At 43.8% G+C, this 27,427-nt stretch overlaps 4 protein-coding genes across 7 annotated transcripts in view; 1 reads left to right on the forward strand and 3 right to left on the reverse strand.

Annotated features, from left to right (window-relative positions):
* Nucleotides 1-2,263: 2,263 nt before the first annotated feature.
* Nucleotides 2,264-3,244, reverse strand: LOC124483713 (trace amine-associated receptor 13c-like). The gene has a single exon (XM_047044259.1). It carries the CDS (start codon nt 3,242-3,244, stop codon nt 2,264-2,266), a length of 981 nt encoding a protein of 326 aa, XP_046900215.1.
* Nucleotides 3,245-5,672: 2,428 nt separating this feature from the next.
* The window catches only part of LOC124483714, a 60,507-nt gene continuing 38,752 nt past the window's right edge, over nt 5,673-27,427 (reverse strand). The window contains exon 9 of the mRNA XM_047044260.1: nt 5,673-5,821. Coding sequence (XP_046900216.1) covers nt 5,673-5,821 — 149 coding nt within the window. The remainder of the gene's footprint in view (nt 5,822-27,427) is intronic.
* LOC124483462 lies at nt 15,928-21,712 on the forward strand. Of its 4 annotated transcripts, XM_047043942.1 has the most exons (6): nt 16,171-16,396; nt 16,757-16,825; nt 19,084-19,175; nt 19,294-19,507; nt 19,923-20,131; nt 20,822-21,712. In XM_047043942.1, the coding sequence occupies exons 4-6, from the start codon at nt 19,336-19,338 to the stop codon at nt 20,936-20,938; spliced, it is 498 nt and encodes a 165-aa protein (XP_046899898.1). In that variant the 5' UTR covers nt 16,171-16,396; nt 16,757-16,825; nt 19,084-19,175; nt 19,294-19,335; the 3' UTR covers nt 20,939-21,712. The 4 variants fall into 4 exon arrangements, with proteins under 4 accessions (XP_046899897.1, XP_046899898.1, XP_046899899.1 ...); XM_047043941.1 differs by lacking the exons at nt 19,084-19,175; nt 19,294-19,507 and adding an exon at nt 15,928-16,010 and having other exon boundaries at nt 16,215-16,396; XM_047043943.1 differs by lacking the exon at nt 19,084-19,175.
* LOC124483470 (CD48 antigen-like) lies at nt 21,937-24,989 on the reverse strand. Its single transcript, XM_047043952.1, has 5 exons — nt 24,764-24,989; nt 23,940-24,260; nt 22,886-23,161; nt 22,521-22,617; nt 21,937-22,368 (listed from the first exon to the last, which is right to left on the reverse strand). Exons 1-5 carry the CDS (start codon nt 24,846-24,848, stop codon nt 22,296-22,298), a joined length of 852 nt encoding a protein of 283 aa, XP_046899908.1. The 5' UTR covers nt 24,849-24,989; the 3' UTR covers nt 21,937-22,295.

Here is a 27,427-nt window from a genome sequence, read left to right on the forward strand (position 1 = left end):
CAGGAAGTGACATCATATCTTACAGTGATGACATCCAGGATGCTGAGCGGTCTGTGGACACTGTCGCCGGGGTAGACCTCCTTGACGATGCCATCCTTGCCATCCTGGAGACATGAGACAACAGTGGTGTTTGTTACCCGCACACACACAGACGCACACACATATGCACACACACACAAGCACACACTCCTAAACCAACAGACAACGACAAGACATAAAATATTAAAACATAATACGAGACATGCTTTCCTGTCATTGCTCTTTACCAGATCATGGCTGCCCGGCCAATTAGCTTAACAGCAGAGGTCAACAGACTGATGCAAGCACTAATCTGTCAACAGGTTTGTCTCTTTAATCCCGGGAGCTTCCTAATGACATTGTTAGGTGGTAGGTGTCAGATTCGTTTGTTGCTTGGTTCAGATTTAGTACTTGGAAACTTCACACGTTTGATTGCTCTTGTGCCTGTGAGACTTTTACCGTCATGCAAGCAGACAAACAGACCATTAGGACAGACAGAGGTGCTAAATGGCTCCTCTGGTGCCGACTGACAGTTAAAGCTCATTAGTGAAGTTGGTTGAGATTTCCAATAGGGTGGGGGCTGAGGGGTGATGAAGACAGGAAGGAAAGGTAGGCGGAAGGATTCAAGAAAATGGTCAGGGGTTTCTATAATGGTTTGACACCTCATCTCATTCAAGTACGTGCCTTGTAGCAAAAGTCTTTTACTTTGATAAACTAAGTAGGCTAAATGATTTATGAAACTACAGTATGAATAAGCACAGGTCATTATGTTATGTTATGCATCTTAGAGATCATGTTAATTCTACTATAGTATTGGCATTCACATGTTGGATATGTATATGTTCAGATTTTTATACTGTAATATATTTGTTTTTAATTATTATTATCATTATATATTTTACTGAACGTTTTGTGTCTGTTACAGTACAGGTTTTATAATTAAAATCAAAACAGAAACGTCTCATATTATGCATCTTCTAAGAGTTACTCAAAATTGCAAGCCTTATGTATACGTTACAGTAAAGAGAATATTTGTGCTGCATGAATCAACAACTGCTGTGTAAACAGACAGGAGAGTTGTGTATGAGATGTGTATAAGGCTGGCTGTGTAATTCAAACACCCCAGTATTGAAACCAGTCACATTATAGAAACAATGGCATCGGTAATTTGTGGTTGATTGTAGTGCCATCTTTTGGCCAGCAGATGGCACTTTCTTCCTGCACTCATCTTGACTGGCAGTGCTTTGTTCATCCCTTCAATTCTGACTTTGTCATGACCTTTCACCCTTTTTGTTTGGTATGATTTGGCATACAATTTTGAATTAATGCTGCTAGAATGGCCCTAAAAATATTTAAATATAAAAAAGGACAAGCTATCATTGTATACCCTCTTAGTCTAATGACTAACTTACTGTAGTAGTTTCTGACAGGGACGTGCAATAAACTTCAAACTTCTAGAAAATGTAAAAGCACACACTGCAAGAAGACAATCAGGGAAAGAGCTCTTTTATTTTTCGAAGCTTTCACATTTCAGTTGTTAAAATCGTACAGTATTTAGGTATATCTGTTGGGTATAACAGCAAATACATGAGACTCTACAAAAAAAATGCAGCACATAATGTGTCAACTATGAAAAAACATGGAATATTGAAACAAATGTTCCATGTTAAATCTAATCATCATTTGTAGCAGATTAACATAGTGCAGTCTATCTAAGATGGACAGATATAACCACTCACACATGTAGGGATGCAGAATAAGATTGAACTGAAATGCTCTCTTGCTGTAATACAAATAATTTTGAAATCGTATAATACTTATTTTTTCCTTATTTTCCTGACCTTAGCTTTAATTTTCTTTACCTTTGAATTGAACCTAGCAGCATTGTTTGTCCTGGCCAGACTATTGACATGGTAATGGGGTCAAGGCTACAACTCTCCCTGCAGAAAGTCAGTGATGAATCATCCTTCCCACATCCCCACTCTCTGAACAAGCTGCAAGATGCAGACTGGCACAGTAACCCAGTGCACTCAGCAGGTATAGAATCAATCAATAAATGGAGTCAAATATGATACATATCCCATAATTTCCGTAGTATATCTAATATGATTGGATGAAGCACAGTAACCCTGTGCACTCAGCAGGTGTAACAACTCAGGTTATTCACATTCAATCATTAATCAAACCATTAAAACCCTGACTCTTTCTAAGACACAGTAAGAAGGTTAACAATGTAAAATAGACACTACATCAGGTTGAGTTCAGAGGAGAAGGGCTGCAGTATCTTCAGGGTTATGATGCATTTCACAGACTTTTTAAACCATGGGTAAAAGAAAGCATAGATCAGAGGGTTGAGACAGGAGTTCATCTGAAAAATCCAAATCATAACAATCTGTGAAAACCAATTGTCAGACAAAGGTGAACAGAAGTATGGAGCAAAGCAAAGCAGATAAACCACTATAACTATACTGAGAGTTTTTGCTGCTTTTCTCTCTGATTTACTCGTTTTCATCAAGTCCGACTCAATGCTTAATGACTTTGACTTGATGCTCCTGGCCTGGGAGATTGCAACAGTGAATATTCTTATATAGAGAACCACTATGACACAACAAGGGCAGAGAAATGAGACAAGGAGGTCGACAATACCAGAATATGGTAAATATATTACCACACACAGTCCAGTACAGCTATCATATGCATGTAGGTTACCTAAGTGGTCCATCATTATCCATCCGCAGTAAATTATAGAACAAATCCAGATTAGGACACTAGATGAAATAGTTCTCCACATCGTGACCCTGGAGGGATACAGGAATGGTTCACACACAGCAATGTAGCGGTCAACAGATATGAGAGACAGGTTCCATATAGAGGAGAACGTAAAGATATAGCTGGCATAGGGGACCAGATAGCACATCAGCCTGCCCAGGTACCAGCATGGGTTGGATCTGGTGATCATTTCCAGGGGGATCATCTGTGCTCCCACCAGGAGGTCGGCCAGGGCCAGGGAGAAGATCAGGACGTTGGTGGGGGTGTGGAGCTGCCTGAAGTGGGAGATGGAGATGAGGACCAGCATGTTGAGCAGCACCGTCAGCAGAGACACAAAGGAGAGGGCAATGTAGATGAGGGCAGATTCGTTCCTGGAGCGAACCTGCGTCTGACAGGAAGTGTTGAGCTGGCAGGAAAGAAGATCTTGTATCTCCTCCTCTCCTGGCAGGATCAGCATGAGGAGGCAGACGAAGACAGATCAGCTCTCCCACCTCCCTGCCCAATCTCACCACTAGCCTCTCCTCCTATTTATCTCTGAAAGGCTGGTCCTTCAGCTTCCTCTCTGTCTCCCCTTTTCCTTGTGTCCTTCCTCCTGACTTGCATCACCATCTTCATCATCTCCTCTTCCTCTCCCACCACCTTCCAGAATAGTCAACAAACTTTACTAATGAGCTCTCAGTCGGCACCAGAGGAGCCATTTAGCACCTCTGTCTGTTTGTCTGTTTCCATGACGGTCAAAGTCTCACATGCTCAAGAGCAAATAAATGTGTTTGTAATCAAGTACTAAATATGAACACTAGTTGTACAACAACAAATACAAATGATGCAAAACATATTGTTAATTGCAGTGCTGGTTTATTACGTCAAAACCAATGATGTCTGTGTCAACCCTGTTAAACTAGAATATGACCAATAGATGGTGTCTCCTTCCTACACTTTGGTTGCACTGTTTGACTTTCAAGGCCCAGTTTCTCCCCTGTAAATGTGTCTCTTGAGGATGCATTACATGGGCTGTTTTTGAAACAATGAGTTCATAGAACATGTAGTGTTATCCTTAAATTAAAGGAGAAGGCTGGGCAAAGAGTACAGCCAAATTTTAGCAGGTACACTGTAAGATTATGGATCGAAAATTCACTTTGAAAAAGTTGCCATGGTTCCATTGACAAGACCAAAGTGATCTGTGTGTTTTGTCGTTGTGAACTGAGCTATCATCGCAGCACGTCCATTCTGAAATTCCACTGGATGGCCAAGCAGGCAGCTGATGTGAATTCTCTGCCCCGTTGTCAAAGCCAGGCAATTATAATGTTGTTTTCAATAAAACATTTGCAGTAAGCAATCCGATCCACTTTTCCATGTTGATAAGAGCATTAAAATGAGAAAAACGCATGGGACAAAAAGAAATCAATGGACATTGAGAATAGATAAAATGTGCAATTAATTGCAATTAATCGCGAGTTAAGTATGACATTAATGGGATTAATCGCGATTAAATATTTTAATCGTTTGACAGCACCTCTTTTAACATTTAATTTTACATTCTACTTTTTTAAATTAAGATCGTATGCACCTTCCTGCCACAGTAGATTCTGTGTTTGCGTAAACTTATATGGCAATAAAAAACAATTATGATTCATATTTTGATTCTATACACAGTCACACTTAGGTCTACTGATTTGACAATTTATTAATTTCAATAGACATGAAAATAGCTTTGACTTTGCCGGACTGGAGGGAGGCACTCCCTATCAAGTGAACTCAAACATCAACACGAAAGCCATTGCGCTGGCGTCTGATCGGAGAGTCAGACGTATGCATTTAACTGGACATCCGTGAAGTCCAGTTCACGACTGCTCGCTCTGTAGTTCATCAGACAACACGGGTTCCATGACAGGAAAATAGGTCGTTCCACATTTAATTGGGAGTTGTTCAAGGTTTATTACTTAAGTAAGGCGCATCGTTTACAATCGGAGTTGTAAAATGACACCATTTATTCCACTCAATTTTGCTAGGGGTGTCCTCACAATTTACATTTTTACGTATATCTTTTTAAAATATAGGCTATTTATTAAATAGACGTTTTACTATATTTTATATAATTTAACAACATTCCTAAGATTCCATCAACAGGAGGGAACATTTGAGTTATGTAAAAACATGAGGCTCCAAAAAATTAAAGTTATCAAACAGAGTGGCTCACACACACCATAAATCAATATCTGGCACGAGGCATAACCAGGACCGTTTGTAACTGTGTGTGTCTCTGTGTGTCTGTTAGCTAAACATGTGTGAGCAGAGGCAAGCAAGACCACTTGGAACAAAGAAGAACGGTGGTGTGTTTAAATCTCGGGGGTGGCTGTGGCTCAGGGGGTAGAGAGGGTTGTCTGTTAATCGCAAGGTTGGCGGTTCAATCCCCGACTTTTCCTACGTCATGTGCGAAGTATCCTTGAGCAAGACTCTGAACCAAGTTGCTCCCGATGGGCAGGCTGTAGCCTTGCATGGCAGCTCGCTGCCGTCGGTATGTGCGAGTGTGAGTATGAATGGGTGAATGAGAGGCAAACATTGTAAAGCGCTTTGAGTGCCGCTAAGGTAGAAAAGTGCTATATAAATATCTAATAATAAAAAAAGAAGGCCCTTTTTAAATTGGGTAACAATAACAACTATTTTGAAATAACTGAAGTAGCATTCTCAAACACATACACATTTGGTCATGTGTATGTAAACGTTTTACATACACGTCTGCTAGTGTTTAAGGTAAGTTTTACACTAATGTTAAGTGGTTGTGTACAATTACTCTAACAAATGCTAATCAGCCTCTCTGTGTGGCTAGTGTGGTAGTGACAGGTTCTCTCTCTCTGCCAGCCAGTTGACTCTGCAGGTGGCGCCCTCTACTGGTGAATATCCTTCACGCAGCCAAAGCAGAAAGCCCCGGAGAGAGCCGCAGAGATCCCCCGGAAGAAATCTTTAAAGGACTTTTTCTTCTTCTTCTTCTTTTTCTCCTCTCCTCCAGCAATGGAGGACTCACCAAGGTCTGGACCTGGACAGGAAACACCATCACACAACAAGGTATGACATCACACGGAACTTCAGCACTGTGACCTCTCACTTAAAAATAGTGTGTGTGTGTGTGTGCATATCTGTATGCCTGTGTGTGTGTGAGTGTTTGTGTGCAAGTCTGTGTGTGTGAAATGGTGGGAGAGCCAACTAAAGTGGGCTCCTAAATGAGCAAATATGCAGTCAGGATCTCACGTTCAGCGCTAAGGGGAGAAACTTTGTTTGTCTTGAAAAATATGCCTGTCTTTCTTCCCTTAGCAGCCACATTCTGTCCATCCTTAAGGAAAGTCTTCTCTTTCTTCTGGGTTTGGAAGTGAGAGCAAAGACACACATTGAGATTGTCACATGTCATCCCTTCTTATCGCTGACACAGCTCAGGTCAGATCTACCTAGTGCCAGTGTGTAGTGTTGTTTTCAACTTACCAGTGTGAACCTTTTCTGAAGGATGGGGGTGTCGGTCTTTCCCAAATGATGTCCCTCTGGGCTAGGGGCCTGAGCCGTGGAGCCCCTGGAGGTGGAGGAGCTGATGGAGGATTTGGAGGACGAAGGAGAGGAGAGAACAGAGGTGGAAGAAGAGGAGGAGTAGCAGGACCAGGAAGTGGAGGAGGATGAGAGGCAGGAGGTGAGTCTGCTGGCCTTTTCCAAGCCAGCAGTGTCCATTTCAAACCCGTCATCGAAGCTTGTGTTGCTTATGAAGGGGCTGGAACTTCCACCGGCCTTTTCCAAGCCAGCAGAGACCTCTGTGCTCTCCTTCTCCTCACAACCTGTTTCCAGATCATGACTCTCACCCGATACGGCAGAAGGGCGCCAAAACTCGGCGTGACGGCAGATCACCGTGGCAACGTTCTCGGCGATGCAGACGATGCCTGCCCCTCCCTGGAGGGCAGAGTGGACCTGGGCTCTGTTGCTATCGGAACAGAGCATCAGCTCAGCGTAGGTCGCCTCAAACATTGCGTCTAGGGCGTCAGCGCCACCGAAGAGCGGGTTCTGGGGTTCGTGCTCCAGGACGAGGCCGATCCCGGCCTGGTTCCAGAGAAACCAGCTCACGTCTCGGAGGAGGACAGCCTCTATCTCCGAGTTGGTGGGGGTGAAGCAGGAACGAAGGGGCCCCTGGAGGGCCAGGCGTCCCACCAGCCTGTGCAGCAGGTCATGCAGGGTCTGGTGGTGCAGGGCGCTGGGCCGGGGGGATATCAGGACCTTCTCCTGGATCAGAACCTCCCCGGGCTGGAGGGAGGGGGTCTCAGAGGGGCTCACGGGTAGGGAGGGATGATCCTGGACCTCCTCAGGGAGGCCTGCAGCTCCATCATATTCATCCTTCTCCTCTTCCTCGATCAATGCACCCTTGGAAAAGTAATTCATCTGGCAATCTGACCCTTCTTCCACTTCGTGGAAATCATCAGGGTAGTCAGCGTTTTCGTTGTCATCCATCTCAGGCTGTCCTACTTCCTGGTTGGTGAGACCTGACTCTGGATCGAGACTTCCTGTTGTCACTTCCTGGTCTTCAGAGGAGGAGCTGGCTAGGTTACCTACCCTGGCCATGGCTTCAGCATCAAGGCCTGGCACAAGAAAACTCACTTTTATCTAAACTTTTACTATTATAGCAATTAACTATACTTTTCTCATAACATATTTTGACTGTTAACTACAATACTATTATTATAGTTAATTACTTGAACTACACTCTCATTCAGCAGATTTCAATACTTACAAATTTGTCTTACAATCGCATGTCTTACAAAAGCATAGTTACCATTTTGTTTATATCTAAAGGTTAAAATGTCTATATCTCTACCTTTGCGGACAACAACCATGTCTTCTTGTGGGTCGTTGCAGGTCTTGTAGAGGTCACTCCCCGCCTGGGTAGTCAACACCTCACAAATGGCCTCCAGCGCCCGCCTCTGGTCCTGGCTGCAGGAGGGCTTCAACCTGCTCTGCGATCTCCTTCTACCCTCAACCCCATGCCTGGGGCCCGGCGTCATCCCACGGGACCAGTCCAGGGAAGGACAGTCACTGCTGTCACTGCTGCTGTCAGTGCTGCTGTCACTGCCGTCTGAGGACGCATCGCTGCAGGAGTCGGCCCGGTGGTCGTCCCTGAGGTCTTCTTCGCCCAGCAGGTTCCCCATCAGGCTCTTGAAGGCCATCTGTAAAAAATAGTACAGCAGAGGGGTGAAGAACTCCTGGTCCAGACGTTCCTTGTCCTCCAGGTTCTGGAAGTTGGGCTCGGAGCGGCAATGGGGTGTCGAGGGGAGTCGTCCCATGGGGGTGTCCAGGAGAAGCTGATAAATACACTCAATCAACTGCTTGAAGAAGTGGTGGATCCTCCCTTGGAACATCCTGGTGCACATGCTGTGGGATGCCAGCAGGCGTTCCATGTCGTACTCCTCTTGGTCGAACGATTTGACGGACGAGGCTTCGTCGCGTTTGTCGTTGTTGTCAGGGGAGGAACTGGAGGCCAAGTAGGCCATCCGCATGATGATGTCCAGCATGTTTTCAGCGGTGAAGCTGAGGTCTTGGTAGCTGGCAGCACTGCTAGCATCGCTCCTGGCGCTAGTACTCCTGGAGGAGGGAGGGGCGGTCTCCTCCTTCTTCTGAGGATCCTCCTCCTCCTGCTCCTCCTTGCTAGCAGAGCTGCACTCCACTGGTCGCTCCTGCTGGGTGTCAAGACGGAGGTATTCCTGATTCCTGCTGCTCCCGCTACTGTTGAGGCTGGCCCCCGAGCTCCTCCTCCTCCACAGGGCATCCAGCTCCACGGCAACATCTCCTAGCAGGCTCTGGCTAACACACTCCACCACCATGGTGAAGGTCTTACTTCCAGGCTGCAGGAAGTCTGCCACCTCCACTTGCCCAATCAGCTGCTGGGCTGCGTGGAAGTTCTTCAGGACGTTGTGGATCACGTTGCAGGCCGTGGCCACACTCTGGACCAGGGAGGCCTCGTAGGCCTCTTGGGGCTGGTCCAGGGAAGAGCGTCCTTCTGTGGGCTCCATCTCCTGGAGGAAGCCCCCCACCATCCTCACCAGCTCCAGCTTCTCCTCCGTGGGGACCACGCCCGGGCTCTGGAACAGGGCGTGGCGGGTCAGGATTCCAGAGAGGCTCTCCGCGGAGAGCCCCTTTGGCAGAGAGGGGGAAGGCGGAGCCATCGCCTTCCCCATCTCTTCTGCCTCCGCCACGCTGCCAGTGAGGAAGGAGGCCATCTCCATCCTCTCCCTTGTTTCGGCAGACGACGGGGGCCACGGGGACACCAGCTCATTGATGGCGTTGGTGTGACTGTTGGCGAGGACCTGAATCTTCTCCTTGGCATCCTGCCAGGCGTTGTATATCAGGTCCTGGGAGATGCTGGTCACATGGCAGTCCGACAGCAAGCAGCCGGGGTGGTGGAATGCAAACTTATCCAGCACCTTTCCCATGACAGACTCGTAGAGCTCCTCGACACAGGCTGACAGCTTGTCGTCTGCATCGTGCTCTTGTTTATCCATCACCGCCTGCACCTTCAACAGAATCTCTGCCACGGTGAGGGATGCCGTGGCGAGGACGTCCTCCTCCGTGGGCCTATCAGAGTCCAACATCGGAGGCCTGCCACCCAGCAGCCTGCTCTGGGGCCTGGATCCCTGCCCTCCTATCAGCAGAGGGTGGAACCTCTCTGAGATCATTCTCAGAATGCCCTGGGGGACGTAGGGCTGGGTGGAGCCCAGAGAAGAGGCCTGGTCCTGGGGAGAATCAGCAGGGTTGAAACATACCATGCCAGTCAGAGAGCCAGTGACGGGGCTAGCTGTGGACAGCAACCCTGCGGAAGAGGACCTGTCACTCTGGGAGTCACAGCTGCTGTAGGAGATGGCGGCGGACAGCGGGCGGCCATCTTGGTCTTTGCGGATGTGGAGGACCCGGGCCATGGCAGGCAGGACCACCCTGTGGGTCACCTTAAGAACCCACTCCATGACCTCCTCCGAGCGCTCCTGCAGCTCAGCTACGCTCTTGTTCTTAGAGGGAGGGAGGGAGGGAGGGAGGGAGGGAGGGAGGGAGGGAGGGAGGGAGGGAGGGAGGGAGGGAGGGAGGGAGGGAGGGAGGGAGGGAGGGAGGGAAATGTCATGTGGCAATACAGATACATGTGGTGATTGTCAGACTGAGTGAAAGCAATTCACGTAAACATTTTATTTACCTTTCTCAACAGGACCCTGTTGATGATTTTCCAATGACTGTAACGAGAACAAGAACTAAGTGAACTATCACTTCACAGTACAATGACAACTGACGATGCATCGTAACATTATGCTGAACGGGACTCTAGTCTAAAGGGGAGCGTTTGGGGGAGCACTCACGGGTGTGACATCATGGCCTCCAACACAGAAAGCTCGTCCCTGGTCTCCGATGACAGAAGACTGGGCGTGGTCTCCCGGGTCACGGGGTCATTCAAGGTTGGAGAACAACCTGGAGACAGCGCCTCAAGTTGGCATGGGGTTAGAGGTGGAGACAGAGGCGGAGACGGAGGCGGAGACGGAGGTGGAGAGGAGTACGCACTCTCCCTTCCATCTGGTGTGGCTCTGCAGCCCAGGGGCCAGGGTGTTTCAGAGGCCGATGCTCTGATTGGTTCCACCGGGCGAGAGGACCTTTCGATTGCTGGAAGAACACCTACAGCAGAGTCACAATGTGATTGGTGGATCCCTTCTCTTGACAGAAGTTGATCATTTAATAAGGAATAGTCTACATTTGATACATTAATGAGCAAAGACTCACAGTAGTTGGTCCGGGGGATGGGATGCATCTTCGCACATGCACCACCAGTCACCTGCAGGCAAGAAAAATACTTAGCAAGGCACAGTAACAGAGCCAGTATCAGAGATACAGGAGAGGTGGAGGAAGATGGAGAGGAAGGAGCCTGGCTGGAGTCTGTAGTACCAGGGAGGTGGATTAGGGCCTTCTACTCACCACCATGCCTAGTCCTGCCAGCTCGTCAGCCAGGGCTGAACGATAAGCCGCTCCAGCTTCTTCCACAACCCTCCAGGACTCTGGCAGGGGCCCCTTGTTGGCCCCTGTATCCTTCTCAGCTCCTGCACCCTTTCTGGCAGCCTTGCTCTTGCGGCGGGGCTCCGGGCATTGAGCAGGCTTTGGCACCAAGTTTTGACATGATTATATTGTTATTATTGCACTTCTACATTAGCATATAGTATTTGAGATTATGCTGATATTAACTGATAAAATACAGACTCACTTGGCTCCCCACTCACTGAAATACTGTCAGACTTATGCACTTCTGGACCTTTATTATCTACTGTTCTTACTAAAAGCAAAACTATTTGTATGTCGCTTTTGATCGATGTGTCAGACATGAACAAAGGGTCAAATGTGTTGAGTCTCTCCAGGTATGTGTTCCTACCTGGAGGGGGTTGTGAAGTTCTGGGAACAGCACCTTCCTGTCTGAGAACAGCAGCTTCCTGTCTGATAACAGCAGCTTCCTGTCTGAGAACAGCAGGGCAGGAAGCTTCAGTCCCAGCTCTGGCCAACAGGGCAACTGGAGGGTAGCGAGAAGCGCAGGCTAGACACGCACGCACACACACACACACACACACACACAAACAGAGAGAGAGACACACAAGCCACGTAAATACACAGACGTTTGAAAACATACACACACAAGCACACACAAACATAAGGAGGGAGTGACAATGGTTAGGGTTAGCGGGGAAATACAACGAGTGTCTTGAACTTTATGACTTTTACATATGAAATATGACTATGAAAAAGGTCGACAGTATTAATCACGTTAGGAAGGCTATTTGTGAAACACGACTGTCAAATGCACAAGTAGTCTACTGAAACAATTTTGACAAATCGAAGTATTTTCGTCGATGTTTATCGACAGTCTAAATTGTTTACTTTAGGTTTACCAGACTTATACCTTCTGTTTAGGCCGCCGAAGTTTTTTATGTTTCGGGATGTCATCCATGTTTCTTTAAAGATGATAATCTAGGAAATACTCAAATAAATATACATTTCCATAATAAATATACATTTCCATTACACTTTCTAACGAGGAAAAAGTAGACGCGGTTCGCTCCTTGCCTGCATCAATGACTGATTTGATTTACTAACGTTCTTATAATTTTTTTAAACGCGTCACAATCCCTGTCTGCCCGATTACGTCATAATATGTCTATACACCATGGAGAGACCATGTGCCGTCTCTCCCGAAACAGACAATGCGTTTTAGACAGAAAGGTGATATTGTTTCATCAATAAAATCAGTTTTCTTGCCATCTGTTTCATGCCGCAATGGCGCCACCTAGAGGCTTTATGAATAAATTAACCTGTTGGAGCTATGTCCAGGGCCCAAAAGACAGACACAAACAATCATTCCTTCTCATTTTAAGAATTGCTTAAGTTATAATCAGCATTAGGCCTACTGTGTATAAAGACAGACTTCAGCCCCCACCCCACAAATAACAGATATGCCAAAGCAGTGCTATACGTCCAATACCATAGTCAAATACTGCTTAAAAATACTGCTTCCCAATAACAAGCAACTGATAACAATAATGGCCAGGTTTCCCAGATTCGTTAAGAAGCTCTTAACGCTGAGATCTTCTTAGGAACGTTCTAAGAGCGTTCTACAGCGCTCTTAGAACGTTCCAAAGAAGATCGTAGCGTTAAGAGCTTCTTAACAAATCCGGGAAACCCGGCCAATACTGATTGACATTCAATAGATTGAGACTCGTGCTCGACAGATTGGTTGGTTAAACAGGAAATGTGCAAGGATATTTACTTTGCGTTTTACCATGTCTAATAGGCCTACGGCATCTGAGGATTATCTGGAACTATGATGTGATGTCCATTCGATACGATTAACGATATTGAACACTGCATTCACCCACTGATTTTTTTTCTAAATGACAGAACTAATTATTTTCGTCGATGTTTCTCAACAGTCTAAATTGTTTTATTTACTTTAGGTTTACCAGACTTACCTTCTGTTTAGGTCGCCAAAGTTTTTAATGCTTTGGGATTTCATTCATGTTTCTTTAAAGATGACAAACGAGGAAGGAAATAAGAAATACTCAAATAAATGTACATTTCCATTACACTTTACCAACGAGGAAAAGTAGAATCAAACGTTTTTCGCCACTTTTCTACAGAGCATCAATGACTGATTAGATTGTGTAACAAGTTCATATAATTTGGAAAAGCGCGTCACAATTCCTGTCTGCCCCATGACGTCATGATGATATGTCTATACACCATGGAAGCACCGTCTCTCCCGAAACGATGCGTTTTAGACAGAAAGGTGACATTTCTATTTGATCAATAAACCAAGTTTTCTTGCCATCTATGTTTCATGCCACCGTGGTGCCACCTAGAGGCTGTATGAACAATGCTCCTCACACTAGCAGCGTTATTGTAGCCAACTTGAAGCACTTCAAAGAATATCAAAAGCACGTTTCGTGTATTATTACTAATTCATTAAGTATTTTGTGCAGAAACTTGTATCTTAAGTAGTGGGGTGTGGAAAAAACAGGTTTCTCAACAGGGGTGTAGACCATACACATAGAACATATGTTATTCATTTGAAAGAATATTGTGTGTGGTACTACAACCATGTCATATACAAAGTGGATAAACCAGCTACATTTTCCAGATATAGGGAGCTTTGCAGGCGAATGTAATCAGCCAGACAACCTCCTTACGCCTCCAATCACTGTCTTGTAAAACCAAGAGCAACAAAGCAGCACTACAACTAGGAGCGCATCACAATAGTGTTTGTAATCCTTCTTGTAATGATAACCTTCTACAAGCTGTCAGGCTGTCTGGTCACAGAGCAAGGCTGTGCTTCTTTGTCCTTAAACATTGAATTAAACTCCTCCTCCCTGAGAAAACTGGTATCAACTGAGTAACAATGACATGCAGAAGGACATTGGCATGACGCTGCTCTCTGCTGACATCACCCTCATTGGGCTCATCTCTGGCGGGGATGAGTCTGATTGCAGGTTATCTGCATTCTGCACACCTTTTACACCACATTCACTGAGCCCCTCTGTCCAGGGTTTGGGGTTGACCTTGATTTCTCATTGTCCCTGTGCAAGGTAGAATAGCGTTCTGTGTCCAGGAGGAACACCTGAGTCTTCAGGGAAGTCAGACTCCTGTTCGAACACACCTGGGGCTTGATTGTGTGTTTCATTTGGATCATGACTGCACACACACCAACACACACACATTCTCACAGACGAAAGCCAATCACAAGCAGGTTTAGCCGCTATTATAATTGCTTTCTCATATTGTTTGTAAATATTGTTGTTAAATGTCTATCTTGTTTAATTGTTAACTGTTAACTGTCTCTATGGTCTACTGAATGCAATTTACAACTAAAGAGTCTCCTTCCTTACAAAATGAGAACAATTTAAATGTTTTATCCAGTATAATACAAGACATGCTGCATCTAATTATGTACATAGAAATTATTACTGTTGAAATTCTATTCATGTCTTTATAATAAACATATCACACTTCATTTAAGTCTTGTAGCTTACAAAACATTTTATTTACAAGAACCTTGACTGTGAAGAGCAACAACATATTACATGTTGTAAAATATCATTACAAACACAACTTGAGCATTACAAAATAATTCATTTTAGGTCAAGCTGACGAAATATTTTCAGTCCCAACTCTTTACTTTAGTTTATGGTTTAGACTGTACAACCTGCTTCGGTAAATTGTAAGTACAATACAGGGCAGTACATGGTGAATGTTTAACAACATGAATAAAGACAACCTAATCAGGAAAATAAAATAACTTTATCTAAGAATGGTCAAAGTAAACCAATTACAAGGCAAATTGGTTACAAGATGAAGGTTGGCTCTTACATCGTCTACCATTATTATTGTAAAACCAGAGGTGAGCAAGGAGAATGAGCACAAAGACAAGCCAGAGCTGAGGAGAATGTCTCAGGGGATGAAGAATCCACAGGACAATGCATTACAATTCCCTTTATTCACAAGACCGACCAATCAGACCACTTCTTAACCCTTACTTATCAACATATGACTTGCAATGCTACAGGAAGTTACACAATGGCATATGAGAGGCATTAAGTAGAGACCCTGTCCAGCAACTCCAGATTTTACACAACATGTACACAACAACATTGTGGACTATAGGAGGCGGCAGGAGGAAGAGCATGCACCCCTATTCTTTAATGGATCGGAAGTGGAGAAGGTCAGCTGCTTCAAGTTCCTCGGGGTGAACATCAGCAATGACCTCACCTGGTCTGTTCACACAGACAAGGTGGTCAAAGCGGCCCGTAAGCGTGAGGAGACTGAAGAAGTTTGGTATGGACTCAGTCATCCTCACTAACTTTTACAGATGCACTATAGAGAGCATTCTGACTGGTTGTATCACAGTGTGGTATGGGAGCTGCACAGACCGGGACCGCAAGGCCCTACAAAGTGTGGTCCGTTCTGCTGAGTTCATCATCGGCAGGAAGCTCCCAGCCCTACAGGACACCTACCACACACGTTGCCTAAGGAAAGCCAGCAGGATTCTAAGAGACTGTTCCCACCCATCCTTCAGTCTCTTTACCCCGTTGCCTTATGGCAGGCGTTACCGCAGCATCTGGTCGCGCACACGCAGACTGGACAACAGTTTCTACCCAAAGGTCATCAGGCTTCTCAATGGACACTGATATGGACATTTTTACTGCACACTAGTCACTTATACACTGTCACTTTCAGCTACTGGTTGCTCTTTCAGTTACATTGCACTACTGTACCTCACTGTACCTCGCCACCAGGCTCCTGTTTGGTCATTGACATAGTCACTGATCTGCAAATTTGCACTATTGCACTGTACTCCACTAGTGTTAGGGTTAGTATCAGGGCCGACGGACTAGGTAAACAAGTGCTACAGTTGTGGGGGGGCCCAAGGCAGAGAGGGGCCCATGGGAAGTTTAGATTTTGGTTTTAAGTAGCCTATTTTTTGGTTTTTGTTCAAATGGTTTAATTACATAACTACATGTCACGATGAATATCGATCTAAATGCAAGCTTTGCGTATTAATTTAGTACATTATTGTATTCCAAAATTCTAAACACCCCTTTCAAAAATCGCATAATGGTTCAGTCCACACAACTGATTTCACAGCTCGATTGGGTATTCCGCCCCCAACGTAGCCTTCCCAACTGAATGCCTTACGGCAGGGGTGTCGAACTCCGGTCCTCGAGGGCCGCTGTCCTGCATGTTTTAGATTTTTCCTGCTCCAACACACCTGATTCAATTAAATGGTTTGTTATAACGACCCTTCATTCAAATCAGGTGAGCTGGATCAGGGAAACATCTAAAACATGCAGGACAGCGGCCCTCGAGGACCGGAGTTCGACACCCCTGCCTTACGGTAAGGCATTCAGTTGGGAAGGCTACGTGCGCCGCAAAAGACTTTTATCTGGATGGAGATGCGGCAACATGTCACAACTACAGAAGTTAAAGTCTGGCTCTCAGAAGCGAAAGGAAAAGAAAGAGAGGGAGAAAAAACAAAAAGAAGGAAGTCAGGTTCTGACTAACTTCTTTACAAAGAAAGGTGAGCACAAAACGTTTAACCACACAAGGTGAAACCCCATTCTTAAAGTATCGTTTTTAAAATGAACAGAGACAAGTTAGCAAGCAGACAATAGGCTACACTTTCATTAAATGAGGCCTCCCTTGGTTAGTATGTTAATGGATAAATAAAGTGTACGGTAGGCTAATATTGCAATAGCAGGCTACTGATTTGAAGCAAGCTAATATCAAATTAATACTAAGCCGTTATTAGGCTACTACATGATAAATAATAACCTATGGCATATAGGCTATAGTTAGCCCCATAAGTCATGACATGACACAATGGCTATATCATCCTAGCTGCCTGCTAGTAAAACTTAATTTGTGAAACAAATTACAGAAACTGTCACAGAAAGTGGACCAGCAGCAACAACCCCCTCATCCTCCTCTGATGCAGACTTGAGACAAGGTGAGCTTAGTTCAACATGAAAGCAGAAATAAACTAGTTTGACTTGAATGACTGTAGCAACCTTGTAGCAAGGGTGTTTTAGTGTATTAGGCAATGATTAAGATGAGAGGCTAATTAGTTAATTATATCCTTCATGCTCCTACAGAGGGGCCTGCTGTTGTAGATAAAGAAGATGTGATAGAGGATGATGGAAGTGATGAGGAAAGAGAAGAAGGCAGTGTACATGAAGGTTGCATTCAGCATGGAGAGGAGGATAGAGAAGAGGGCAGTGTACATGAAGGTTGCATTCAGCACGGAGAGGAGGATAGAGAAGAAGGCAGTGTACATGAAGGTTGCATTAGACAGACTGAACAGTCTTGCTCTTCTCTCGATTGAAAGCCAATTGGCAAGAGCATTGGACTTTAAGGACCTTATCAGGGATTTTGCCAACAAGAAGACCCGTCAGTGGGCATTTTCTGCGACTCAGTGATATGTTTGGGTATGGCCCTGGGGGGGGGGGCCCTTCCGGACTTCTTGTATAGGGGCCCAGAATTTGGTGCTACGGCCCTGGTTAGTATAGTCGTTTATTTATTGCTATCTGTATATTTAGGAAGTTCACTTATCTAAGCTCAGCATAGATGTAAATTTGTTCCGTGTACTTATATGTTATGTTATGTCAGGTGCTTACGTTGTCTTGTCTTAAGAATTTCAGTGCCCAGTCTAACCTTGTGTTGTTCTGTGCATCTGACAAATAAAAGACTTGGACTTGAACATGCATTCTATATAATCAAAAAATCGAACAATGACATGAATAACAATTGACACAACTGTAAAAAAATATATTACTATGCTAAGTGGGTTATGGAGTTCCCAGGATAATTTACTTGCAGTAAACATCATATTTTAATTTGTCCCCCAGTTTAGTACCAGCCAAGTGCTTCTGAAACTCATCATCCATCTGCTTGCTTTGGGCCTCACTGAAATGTTTTTTCCAGTCTCCAACTTCACCTGATCAAAGGTCAAACAAAGAGAATTACCAATATAATAAGATCATTCTACAAAATGCATACTGTACCAAGTCTCATGTGAAGACACAAATCCAAAGTGTATGAACAGATAAAAGTATATTATGAATCTGAATCAACATTTGACAGTTTCAGAAGAGATGTGAATAATGTTTGTTTTAAACAAGTCTTTTCGAAAGACGTAAATTTGACCCCCACAGAAAAGAAATTCAAGTATGTGAAGTGTTGAGTCATGTTTTGGTTTCCTTTGGCTTGGCATGCCAAAGCACACCTGAAAACTATGGATTTTGTTGGTAGCTTTTATAAAGAGAAATGCGTTTTGATTCTGAAATTGCCACTTAATGTATAAAAACTGCTTCAACATATGACAATTTTAAATCTCTTCTTTAAAATGTACTGTTGCATATGGCCATAGGTATGTGAAGTGGTAAAATGTTTTGTGCATTGTCTGTGGTGGTGGTTTGTGTCTTAATGTGTGTGTTCTACGTGGCTTCGAATGGCCAAAAAACAAGTGATCACCGTCGAAGCTTCGTCTGTCACGCTAGTATGAAACGAGCAGTAGGTGCGTTCAACATTGGCTGCCGCTGCATGAAACGACCGGCGAGAGTTGCAACTTGCAGGCGGGGAGGAGTTAAAAACGTCGGACATTCCTGCCTCTCGTGGTTTGCTGCGTTGACGCCAGTCATGGCCGATCAAGCGCTGTTTGCTTACTTTATCACTGACAAACTGCATGGTAGAGAATGTAAATTGTTTTCGAATTAGAACTTGCACAAACCAGTGCACTGAAATGTGTCAGTTTATATATTGGGCTATGTTAAACTCTTTCTCCAATCTGCAGATGGATAATACAACCAGAACTCAATTAAATTTAGTCTTTCCATTAGTGAAGAGGTGGACTAAAACCCTTTCTTCAACAAATATTTAATTCAATTAAACAGTTTGGTCTAAGCCTTTTTAATCTTGCATACTGGCACACAAACACAACTACGTTGCCCTGAGAATAGAAAAATACAACTTCTGCCCTGAGACCAGGAGAGATTCATCTGCCCTCAGACAACTTCTGCCGTGAGACCAGGAGAGATTCACCTGCCCTCAGACAACTTTTGCCCTGAGACCAGAGGACACAGTTGACTCAATTTTGTCCAACCTTGTTGCCCTGAGAACAGAAAAAAATGACTTCCGCCCCGAGAGATTCACCTGCCCTCAGACAATTGGTTGTCAGATTAAACCAATCACAAACGTTTATGCCCTCAGGACAGTTTTGAGTAAAGAATATTGCCACCTGCGTCCAGCACTGTGGCTATTTCCATGTCTGAGCCGTATAACATTCTTGGAGGAAAGCCCAGGTATGACGGCTAGTTATAGTTGTATTAGTTTCACATTGTGGCAGTTGTATGTATTGTATGTAAAAGTGTATTTTCAATTGTGTGTCACTCTGTCCTCTGTCCCTCTGCCCTCCATTAGCCTTCTGTTTATGTGTGGGTCAAGGAGCCTCTGACAGCCTCCATGCTGGCTGCTGCTCTGCCCCAGGACCAGAAGCAGATGCTGGGAAAGCGTCTGTACCACCTGTTCCAGGACATCCAGCCCAGCCTGGTTGGAAAGGTCACCGGCATAATGTTAGAGTTGGACAACGCTGAGATTCTCCACCTGCTCCACCTGCATGGCTCTCCATGCCAAGGTGGATGAGGCGGTGGCTGTGTACAAGATGTACAACTTAATTGTACATTAAGTGGCCAAAGAGGCCACTAAAAACACTGTGACAATAACCTTTGCTGAAGAAAAATATTAATAGGCCCAAAAATGAAAGCACTGATGGTTTTCCAAGAGAAGATCACTTTTATTTTCTTAATTAATGCAATTATGAACCTGAACTGATGATACGTTGACCAGGTTGTTGACATAACAAAATTAAGTTGATGTGTTGGAGTACAAGCATATGGAAGTATTCATTTTATAAAATGGGATGATCCTGGTATTACTGTACAATAGCCAGAGCAACCCATCACAACTGTATGTCTATGCTACATTGATTGAGAATGTAATCACAACAGAGAACTTGGTCGTTTAGTCTAACGTAGCTCGTGTTTTTGCAGATATGACCAAGACGGGGAAGCCAGACTCGTACTGGAGAGACATCTGCCAAAAATATGCCCAGGGCAGCTACCAGTTTTCCACAGGCAAAAGGCCCGGTGGTAAGAAATGGAAAAGAGTCCTGGAGTGTATCGATGCTTGCCCGCTGCAGAGCAAGAGCAAGGTGGATCTGTTCGGGAGACACCTAAAATGCTCTTGTGGGTTCCATAAGGTAGGTTATATGATGATTTATTTAATTTAAGTAATAACAAGTTGCTGTAGCATGAAGTAGATTATTTGCTGGATCATACCCTATTTGCACACATTTGGATACAACTAACAGTGTAGGATCATTGGTGAAATTATTTTTTATGAGCCTCTCTTGTACTTGAAATCCTGCCTCCCCCCCTTCAGTCAGATGTATCAGAGGCAGGGGGAGGCTCCTTTGAGGCAGGAGAAGGCTCCAGGCAGGCAGATGGAGGCTCCAGGCAGGCAGGTGGAGGCTCCTGTGAGGCAGGAGAAGGCTCCAGTGAGGCAGGAGAAGGTTCCTGTGAGGCAGGTGGAGGCTCAAGTGAGGCAGGAGAAGGCTCCTGTGAGGCAGGTGGAGGCTCCAGTCAGGCAGATGGAGGCTCAAGTCAGGCAGGAGAAGGCTCCTGTGAGGCAGGTGGAGCCTCCAGTCAGGCAGGAAGAGGCTCAAGGCAGGCAGGCGGAGGCTCCAGTGCAGACAGAACAGTAAAGTGCTGTCAGTGCAATCAGGTTGTGGAGGCAGAACAATTCTCCATGCACCTTTCTGACCGCCATAGAGAAGAGACATGTGACACCTGTGGGGCCAAGGTCCAAGGTTCTGTTGGCCTGTTGGAGCATATAGAACAGTTCCATTATTTATCCTGTTTGGCTCACCCTCCATCGCCAACTTCAACAGGTAGCTCCACCACACCATCTCCGTGGCCCACACCATCTCCGCGGCCCACAGCAGTTTCCAGAGTTGGACAACGCTGAGATTCTCCACCTGCATGGCTCTGCATACCAAGGTGGATGAGGCGGTGGCTGTGTACAAGATGTACCTGGCCAAAGAAGCCACTAAGAACACTGTGACAATAACATTTGCTGAAGAAAAACATGAAAAAATTGGAATTTCATAGACCAGAAAGTGAAAGCACATTTTTTTAATGAATGCAATTAGGAACCTTTCCATCTGGTATTTTATTCCTTTTAAAGTCATGAAATGCACATTGACAAGTTTTTGCTTGCAGTCAATGAAATGAATTGACATGATTTGTGTTTGTGTAACAACAAACATCATAATTTCAATGTCCCTACGTTCTGTACACCGTTCACCACCAGAGGTCATCATCTCCAGAATTCTATGAATTGAAATAAATACTGTGTGCTGGAAAGACCCGGTGGATCTGAGCGAGGTTCAAATTCCCTTGTTCTCATTTGTTGAGTTTTTTTATTTATAACCCGCTATTAAAGCTCCATCTATTGTAGTGTAAGTGCTCATTCTTCTCTAACCTGTTAACTGTACTTAGCTCTAACTCAGATGCTCTTTCGTCAGGGTTTGGAGCCACAGACACTGAAGGATGTGAGGACACATAAACATGTAGTTTAATGTGGTTTAATGTTGACAATCTTTCATGAGGATGATTAGAATTCTCAGGAATGTCTAGCCTGTTTTTTGTTGAGCAAGGTAGAAATGAAAAAGGGATCATAACGTATTTGTATTTTGATATACATATCTGTTCTCGTAATATCTGACACTATGATAATGTAGCCGGTGTGTGGTGAAACTCACTCCTCAAGTATGTAAAAGGACACCTGCGTCAACAAATTGCTAGCTTTTCGTTGGCGTAGTTGGTAGTGGTGGCGCTTGGGAAGTCGGAGGTGGTGAGTTCGACTTCCGTTCGGAGCGGACAGTGGCCCGTATACCTCTGACGGAACTTGCAAGACCACGTCTGTTACAATCATATCTGAGGAATGTTGACTCATTATGTTGTATTTGTCTCTCATTAGAAAAACAAATTACAAGAAACCAAATGATGATCAAAAGAGGTGCATGTTTATGTTTGCTCATACACTGTAAAAATTTGCAGTTTTACAGCCGATTTCTCACAATATCTTACTGTTAATAAATAATACAGTACTTTGATTTATTTGGTATACCAAAAAGACATACACAGTGCATGTAATGAGAGCAGCAGATAATCATCAAAGAGCAGTTCAAAATTCTATACATTTTTTACTTCCATTTCAAGCCTATAAATAAAAATATTTTTTTACACCATCTTCAGATCTTGACCACAGTGAGGTGTAAAACGTATTTAGCGAAACCTTCTTCATTCAGCAACTCTTCAGCATTTTAGAAGTTAGGGCAGGGTGTTTCCTTGTCTACAGCATCACTGGTCATCAGATGACAGAGTTGGCAGAACTGTCATGTTCTGTGGAGGTTCCCTCTCCTTCACAAGCTCTCTGTGAGACACAACAAACTGAACTCTTCCTTACTAGAAGACATGCAGACCTTCAACAATCAACCTTAACCTCTAACCTCATCAATACAAGTATATACTTGAATGATTGTCTAATAATATTCAACTTTGGGTGAATATTTTACCATATTCTACCTTAAACCTCCAGTATAATGCTGCCAGAGCCACCAGAGTCCAGGAACCAGGAGGCCCCAAAGGTGATAGTGAACAGAGCTGCTGGATGAAGCAAGACCTGAAGAAACAAATACACACAACCAGAGAGTTTTACTAGTGTTTCCTGGTTCTGTTGTCAAAAGGGAGTGGTAGGCAGGTTGTCTTTAAGTCTTCTTACAAGGTGTGTTTCTACCCCACAGTAAACAGACCGACAGACAATACAGTATACTATAGTTTGTGTAATGAAGTGGATCAGAGATGCTACTAAGAAAACTGAGGATTCAGAGTCTCCATGTTTAGTTGTTTGTCATCTGCTTCTCTTGACATGGAGAGAAACAGCCACTGACCTGGGCACAGCTCTGTCTTGTTGAGTTTGGCTGTCTGGTTACTGATGGGGTTTTCAGCCACACAGCTAAAGGTGTTTCCATCCTGGTCCTTTATCTCCAGATGGAGAGAGATGTTGGAGGAGAGATCAGGACTGCTAGTCTGGTTAAGTTTCTCCTCTCCTTTGTACCAGGTTAGGGTCACATCTCTCCCGTTCTTGACAAAACACTCCACCGTACAAGAGACATTAGCTGACAGACGGAGGGAGGAGCGAGTGATGGCAGGACCGGACACCGTGTCTGAAAATGTTAATTCAAATGAGTGCCAGTTAGTGTGCCAGTTATTTCCACTAGGAGGTGATATTGTCCAAGCATTAGCTTACAGTTTTGAGTCAAATTAAAGCAAACCGTACACAAACAATGTACAGGCAGGATGAGTGCTTCTCTGGCATAATGAAATGCACTGCATGAAATAAGTGCAGGCTAGTGAGCAATAGGAATAATGTGGAAGTACATTGTGCGTGTTCATGTACTTAAGCTAATACTCAAATAATAAGTATGTCAAAGTAGGACATTCATAGGAGCTGTTGACAATTTACTGATTCCTAATGTACATGTGTTTGACTGTTATTTAGGTATGTTTTACACTTGATTAAAAAAAAAAATTCAAGGGCGAATTTGGGACAAAGGGGGGGGGGGGGGGGAGGAAAACAGCAACAGGTTACGGATGGACGGAATATGTAGGAATACATAACACTACCCTCATGGATCTAAATTTTATGGTGAATTGAGACATTTGGCACTTTCTTTGCGTATCTTAAAGCGGTCATCTGTCAGTGTTTTTAAACCATTTCTTTTTTCTCAATATTTATTAGTTATGAATAAAGTGCTTAAAGGTATCCTGAAGCGTTGCACTCTAAACAGTGAAAAGTTCATTTACTCTGGTATCAAACAAGAACCCCACACGGGTGTGGGACAAGTACTCAAGTCATAAAGAACCTACACTCAAACTCAGATACTTAAATGCCGTAGCTACTGTATAATTCAGACTGGTGTAAAACAATTAAACCAAAATTACCATAAATGGATAGAGTAAAGGTTTGATAAGCCACTTTTTGTCCTCTGATGGTTCGTAACTTATAAACTCCGGCGTCGTGGAGTGAGATGTTTCTCAAGGTCAGAGATCCGCTCTTTCTGTCCAGATGAAGTCTGTCTTTAAACCGTTTATCTAACGTAGTGCTTTGTAATTTCCCCTGATTCAACTGCAGTAACCTCGATTCATTGTAGATCAATCCGTCGTCAGGCTGGAGTCCAGCTACAAGTGTCTCCAGAGTGACAGTCTTTCCTTTTTGCACAAGGAGTTGAGTCAGTTGAGCCTGGGCTTTCGAAGCCGACATACCTGAAGATAGAAATTGAGTTATGGACAGTTCATTGCAGAGTAATTGGACAAGTCAATTCAGAGTAGCCTAGATTACATAAAGCATAAGAAAATAAATGGGCTCAAACGCATGCAGCCATGATCTTATAACTTTGATAAAGTTATTTATATGTAACTGGGTCCCCATTGTTCTGTTCACCTTTGCCCCGTCCTGTAGCCTATGGTATGCTACACTTCATAGATCTTAGGTATAGGCTAGATATCAGTATTATGGGTCAATAGAAATACCGGTTATCAAACACACTTTAAAACAATCATATTAGTAGGCTACTACAAATATGGTGGGGGGGGTTAGGTCGGAATGGTTATTCCGACCTAACCATTCCGAACATGGATTAACAAACAATTGCAAGGTTAAGGTAACCCTAACCCTAGAAAAAAATATGTAATGTTCAGGTTCATGATACACTCCGCTACCCAAACACAACATTCAAATCTGGATTTGTTCAGGTGCAGGCCACGACCTGTCTGGGGTCTGTGCTGGCATTGATGGGATGCACAGCAGTCACATATAGGGTGCTGTGATTCACAAAGCCACATGCTTATCATGCTGCTCTGGGTTGGGAACCAAAACCCTCGAAGACCCTGCCAAGCGTTGGTAAGAAGAAATACGTTTTTTTTGGAAGAAAAACATGAAGCCACAAAATTGATTTCAATGTCAGGAACAAAAACATGGCTTACTTTTATACGGTGAAGTTGTTTGGACTAGGGTTGAAAGAATGTTTCTTGCTGCTGTAGCTGCTTCCGGGACAGCACAGAAAAACACTGACTATAACGGCAACTACAATCCCAACACATGAGCCCAGTGGTCCATATTGGGCTCCTATCATAAATAATGGCTTGATGCAGTGATTCATTACAGCCATGCCCGCCTCTGTGTAACCATCTCTAACTACCTCCAGGTCCACTTTCTGACGGCCATGATCATCCTTTGTCTCCTGCTCTTCGCTACTGACTAGAAAGAATAAACAAAGCACAAACGGTTCAAACTAAATAGCTTGTTACAATAGTTTGTTTCGTGTTACATTGTGCTGTTTCACATTTCATGTTTCACATTTCATGATTTTGAATCAACAGATATGGAGTGTCTATTCATTTCTTTTAAAAATGTTCCATCTATTCAATAATTTATGCTTACTGGTGGGTTGAATGTCAAGACTACTCTTCCTCTCCCTCTTCCTCAACCCCTCTTTTGGCACCTTTTCTATTTCATACAAATTCAGGTCATCCTCCATATTTTTCAGAGGATATTTTTCTCTTGGCATTTTCCTCTCCATCAGTTCAAAGCTCACTTGGGGGAAGAAGACCTCATCAGCGTTGTCCTCCACCATCACCTCAATCTTCTGCAGGAGCTCAGACACCTACATACGATTACTTGAAGGTCCACCAAGAACATGATGTCTGCCTCTACATTTCTCCAAAAGTGTTATTGTACTCTCCATAACCTGTTTGGAGAGAGTGAATGTATCCTCTTCTTTAGTAACAAACAGGACCATGGTGTGTTTCCAAACCCTCTCTGACAAAAGCTCCATGTGTTCTTGGACAGACTTTTTCTCATTGTCTGAAATCTCTTCCCTTAAGGGCACTACTAAAAGGAAAGCGTGAGGTCCTGGGGGTAACAGAGTCACACTGTTTACTATCTCCTTTTTGATTTGGCTGGACGTGCGTTTCACAGACACTCTGTCCCAGCCCGGTGTTTCCACCACAGTCACTGTTCTTCCTGCTACTTCTCCTTCCGTCTTCACACACATGCCTCTGTCTTTCCAGTTCCCTTCTCCCAGGATAAGTCCGGCAACCACACTCTTCCCGGACCCAACTTTCCCCAGCAGTACAAGTCGAAGATCAGACTGAGGAGTAAGACCCCCTGAGGGAAACAAAAACATAAATAGATTGAACTGTAACTATGTAATTGTTTATCCATTTAGCAGACACTTATCCAAAATGGCCATACAGTGGGTACTTGAACCTGCAACCACTTGACCTGCGGTCAGATTGCTCTACCATTGAACTGTATACCCATCCACCTAAACCACTTTTACAGACAAAATGTAAGAATTTTGAAAATACGGTTACCGTACCAGAACCTTTTGTTGAGTGCTCACCTGCCATTTTACAGGTGAGTCAATGCAAGCCTAGTCCTGTCACCTGGTAGTCCTGTCATGCGGTGGACCTGGTTGTCTGCAACACAGATAGCCTACAGTAAATCACTTGTTAAATATGGCCCACTGCCCTCTATAGAGGCACATTTCATACAATGTTGTTTTTTAATAGTTAACTGAATAAAAAAACTATAGAAATAAATCTATATTCCTTTACGTAAAGTAAATATCTGTGGACAGATAACTGGTTAGTAGTCACACAGTACGAAAACAGTCGTGTTAAACTGTACCTTTTATAGACCTAGTTTCTTTGTGATCAACTTAAATAAACTTAAAATAAGAAGAAAAGTAGGCTATGATGGGCTCAAAATGAGGCCAATGACGATCCACAAATATAAACGTGTCCAACAAATGTAAAACGTGCTTCACAAGTGTTAAACTGGTTCCGCAAATGTGATCAATTTTCAAGGGGATATACAATAGGCGAAGCTCTCAAGTTACACTTTCGCTTTCAATTGTGTTTGTGTTTATCCTTACATAACAAGCACCATGGAAAACATTTAACAGAGGCAGTTAAACCGTATACATAATTTCTAAATTAATTGGAAAATAACAACATTCAGCGAAAGAGGTATGTTAGTCTATATGTGCACTATTGAAATGTGTGTTAGATTGTTGAAACTCCTTTGAAAACAACCTTTAGAAGCATACGATTTCAAACAATGTCCATCCATTGTTGAAAAGGCATCCAATCCAATAATAAATAGCATTTTCAACTCTATGCCTAAAATGCAACTGAACCAGCAACGACTAGCTTTTTTACTTGTAGTTTATAGGCCTACTTATATCTTGACTACACAATAGATTCTTTAGGAGAAGACACACAGCAAGCTAGATGTACATGTTTGCTAGTTGCTACTTGGTTCATAAATAATGATATTTAATTAACCCAAGTTTCTTATAAATATATACATTGGTGTGATTGTCTTTTTCAACTCACTTTTGGTCTTGTTTGAACCTGTTACGTCC

The sequence above is a fragment of the Hypomesus transpacificus genome, chromosome 21 (assembly GCF_021917145.1).
Source record: "Hypomesus transpacificus isolate Combined female chromosome 21, fHypTra1, whole genome shotgun sequence".
NCBI lineage: Eukaryota > Metazoa > Chordata > Actinopteri > Osmeriformes > Osmeridae > Hypomesus > Hypomesus transpacificus.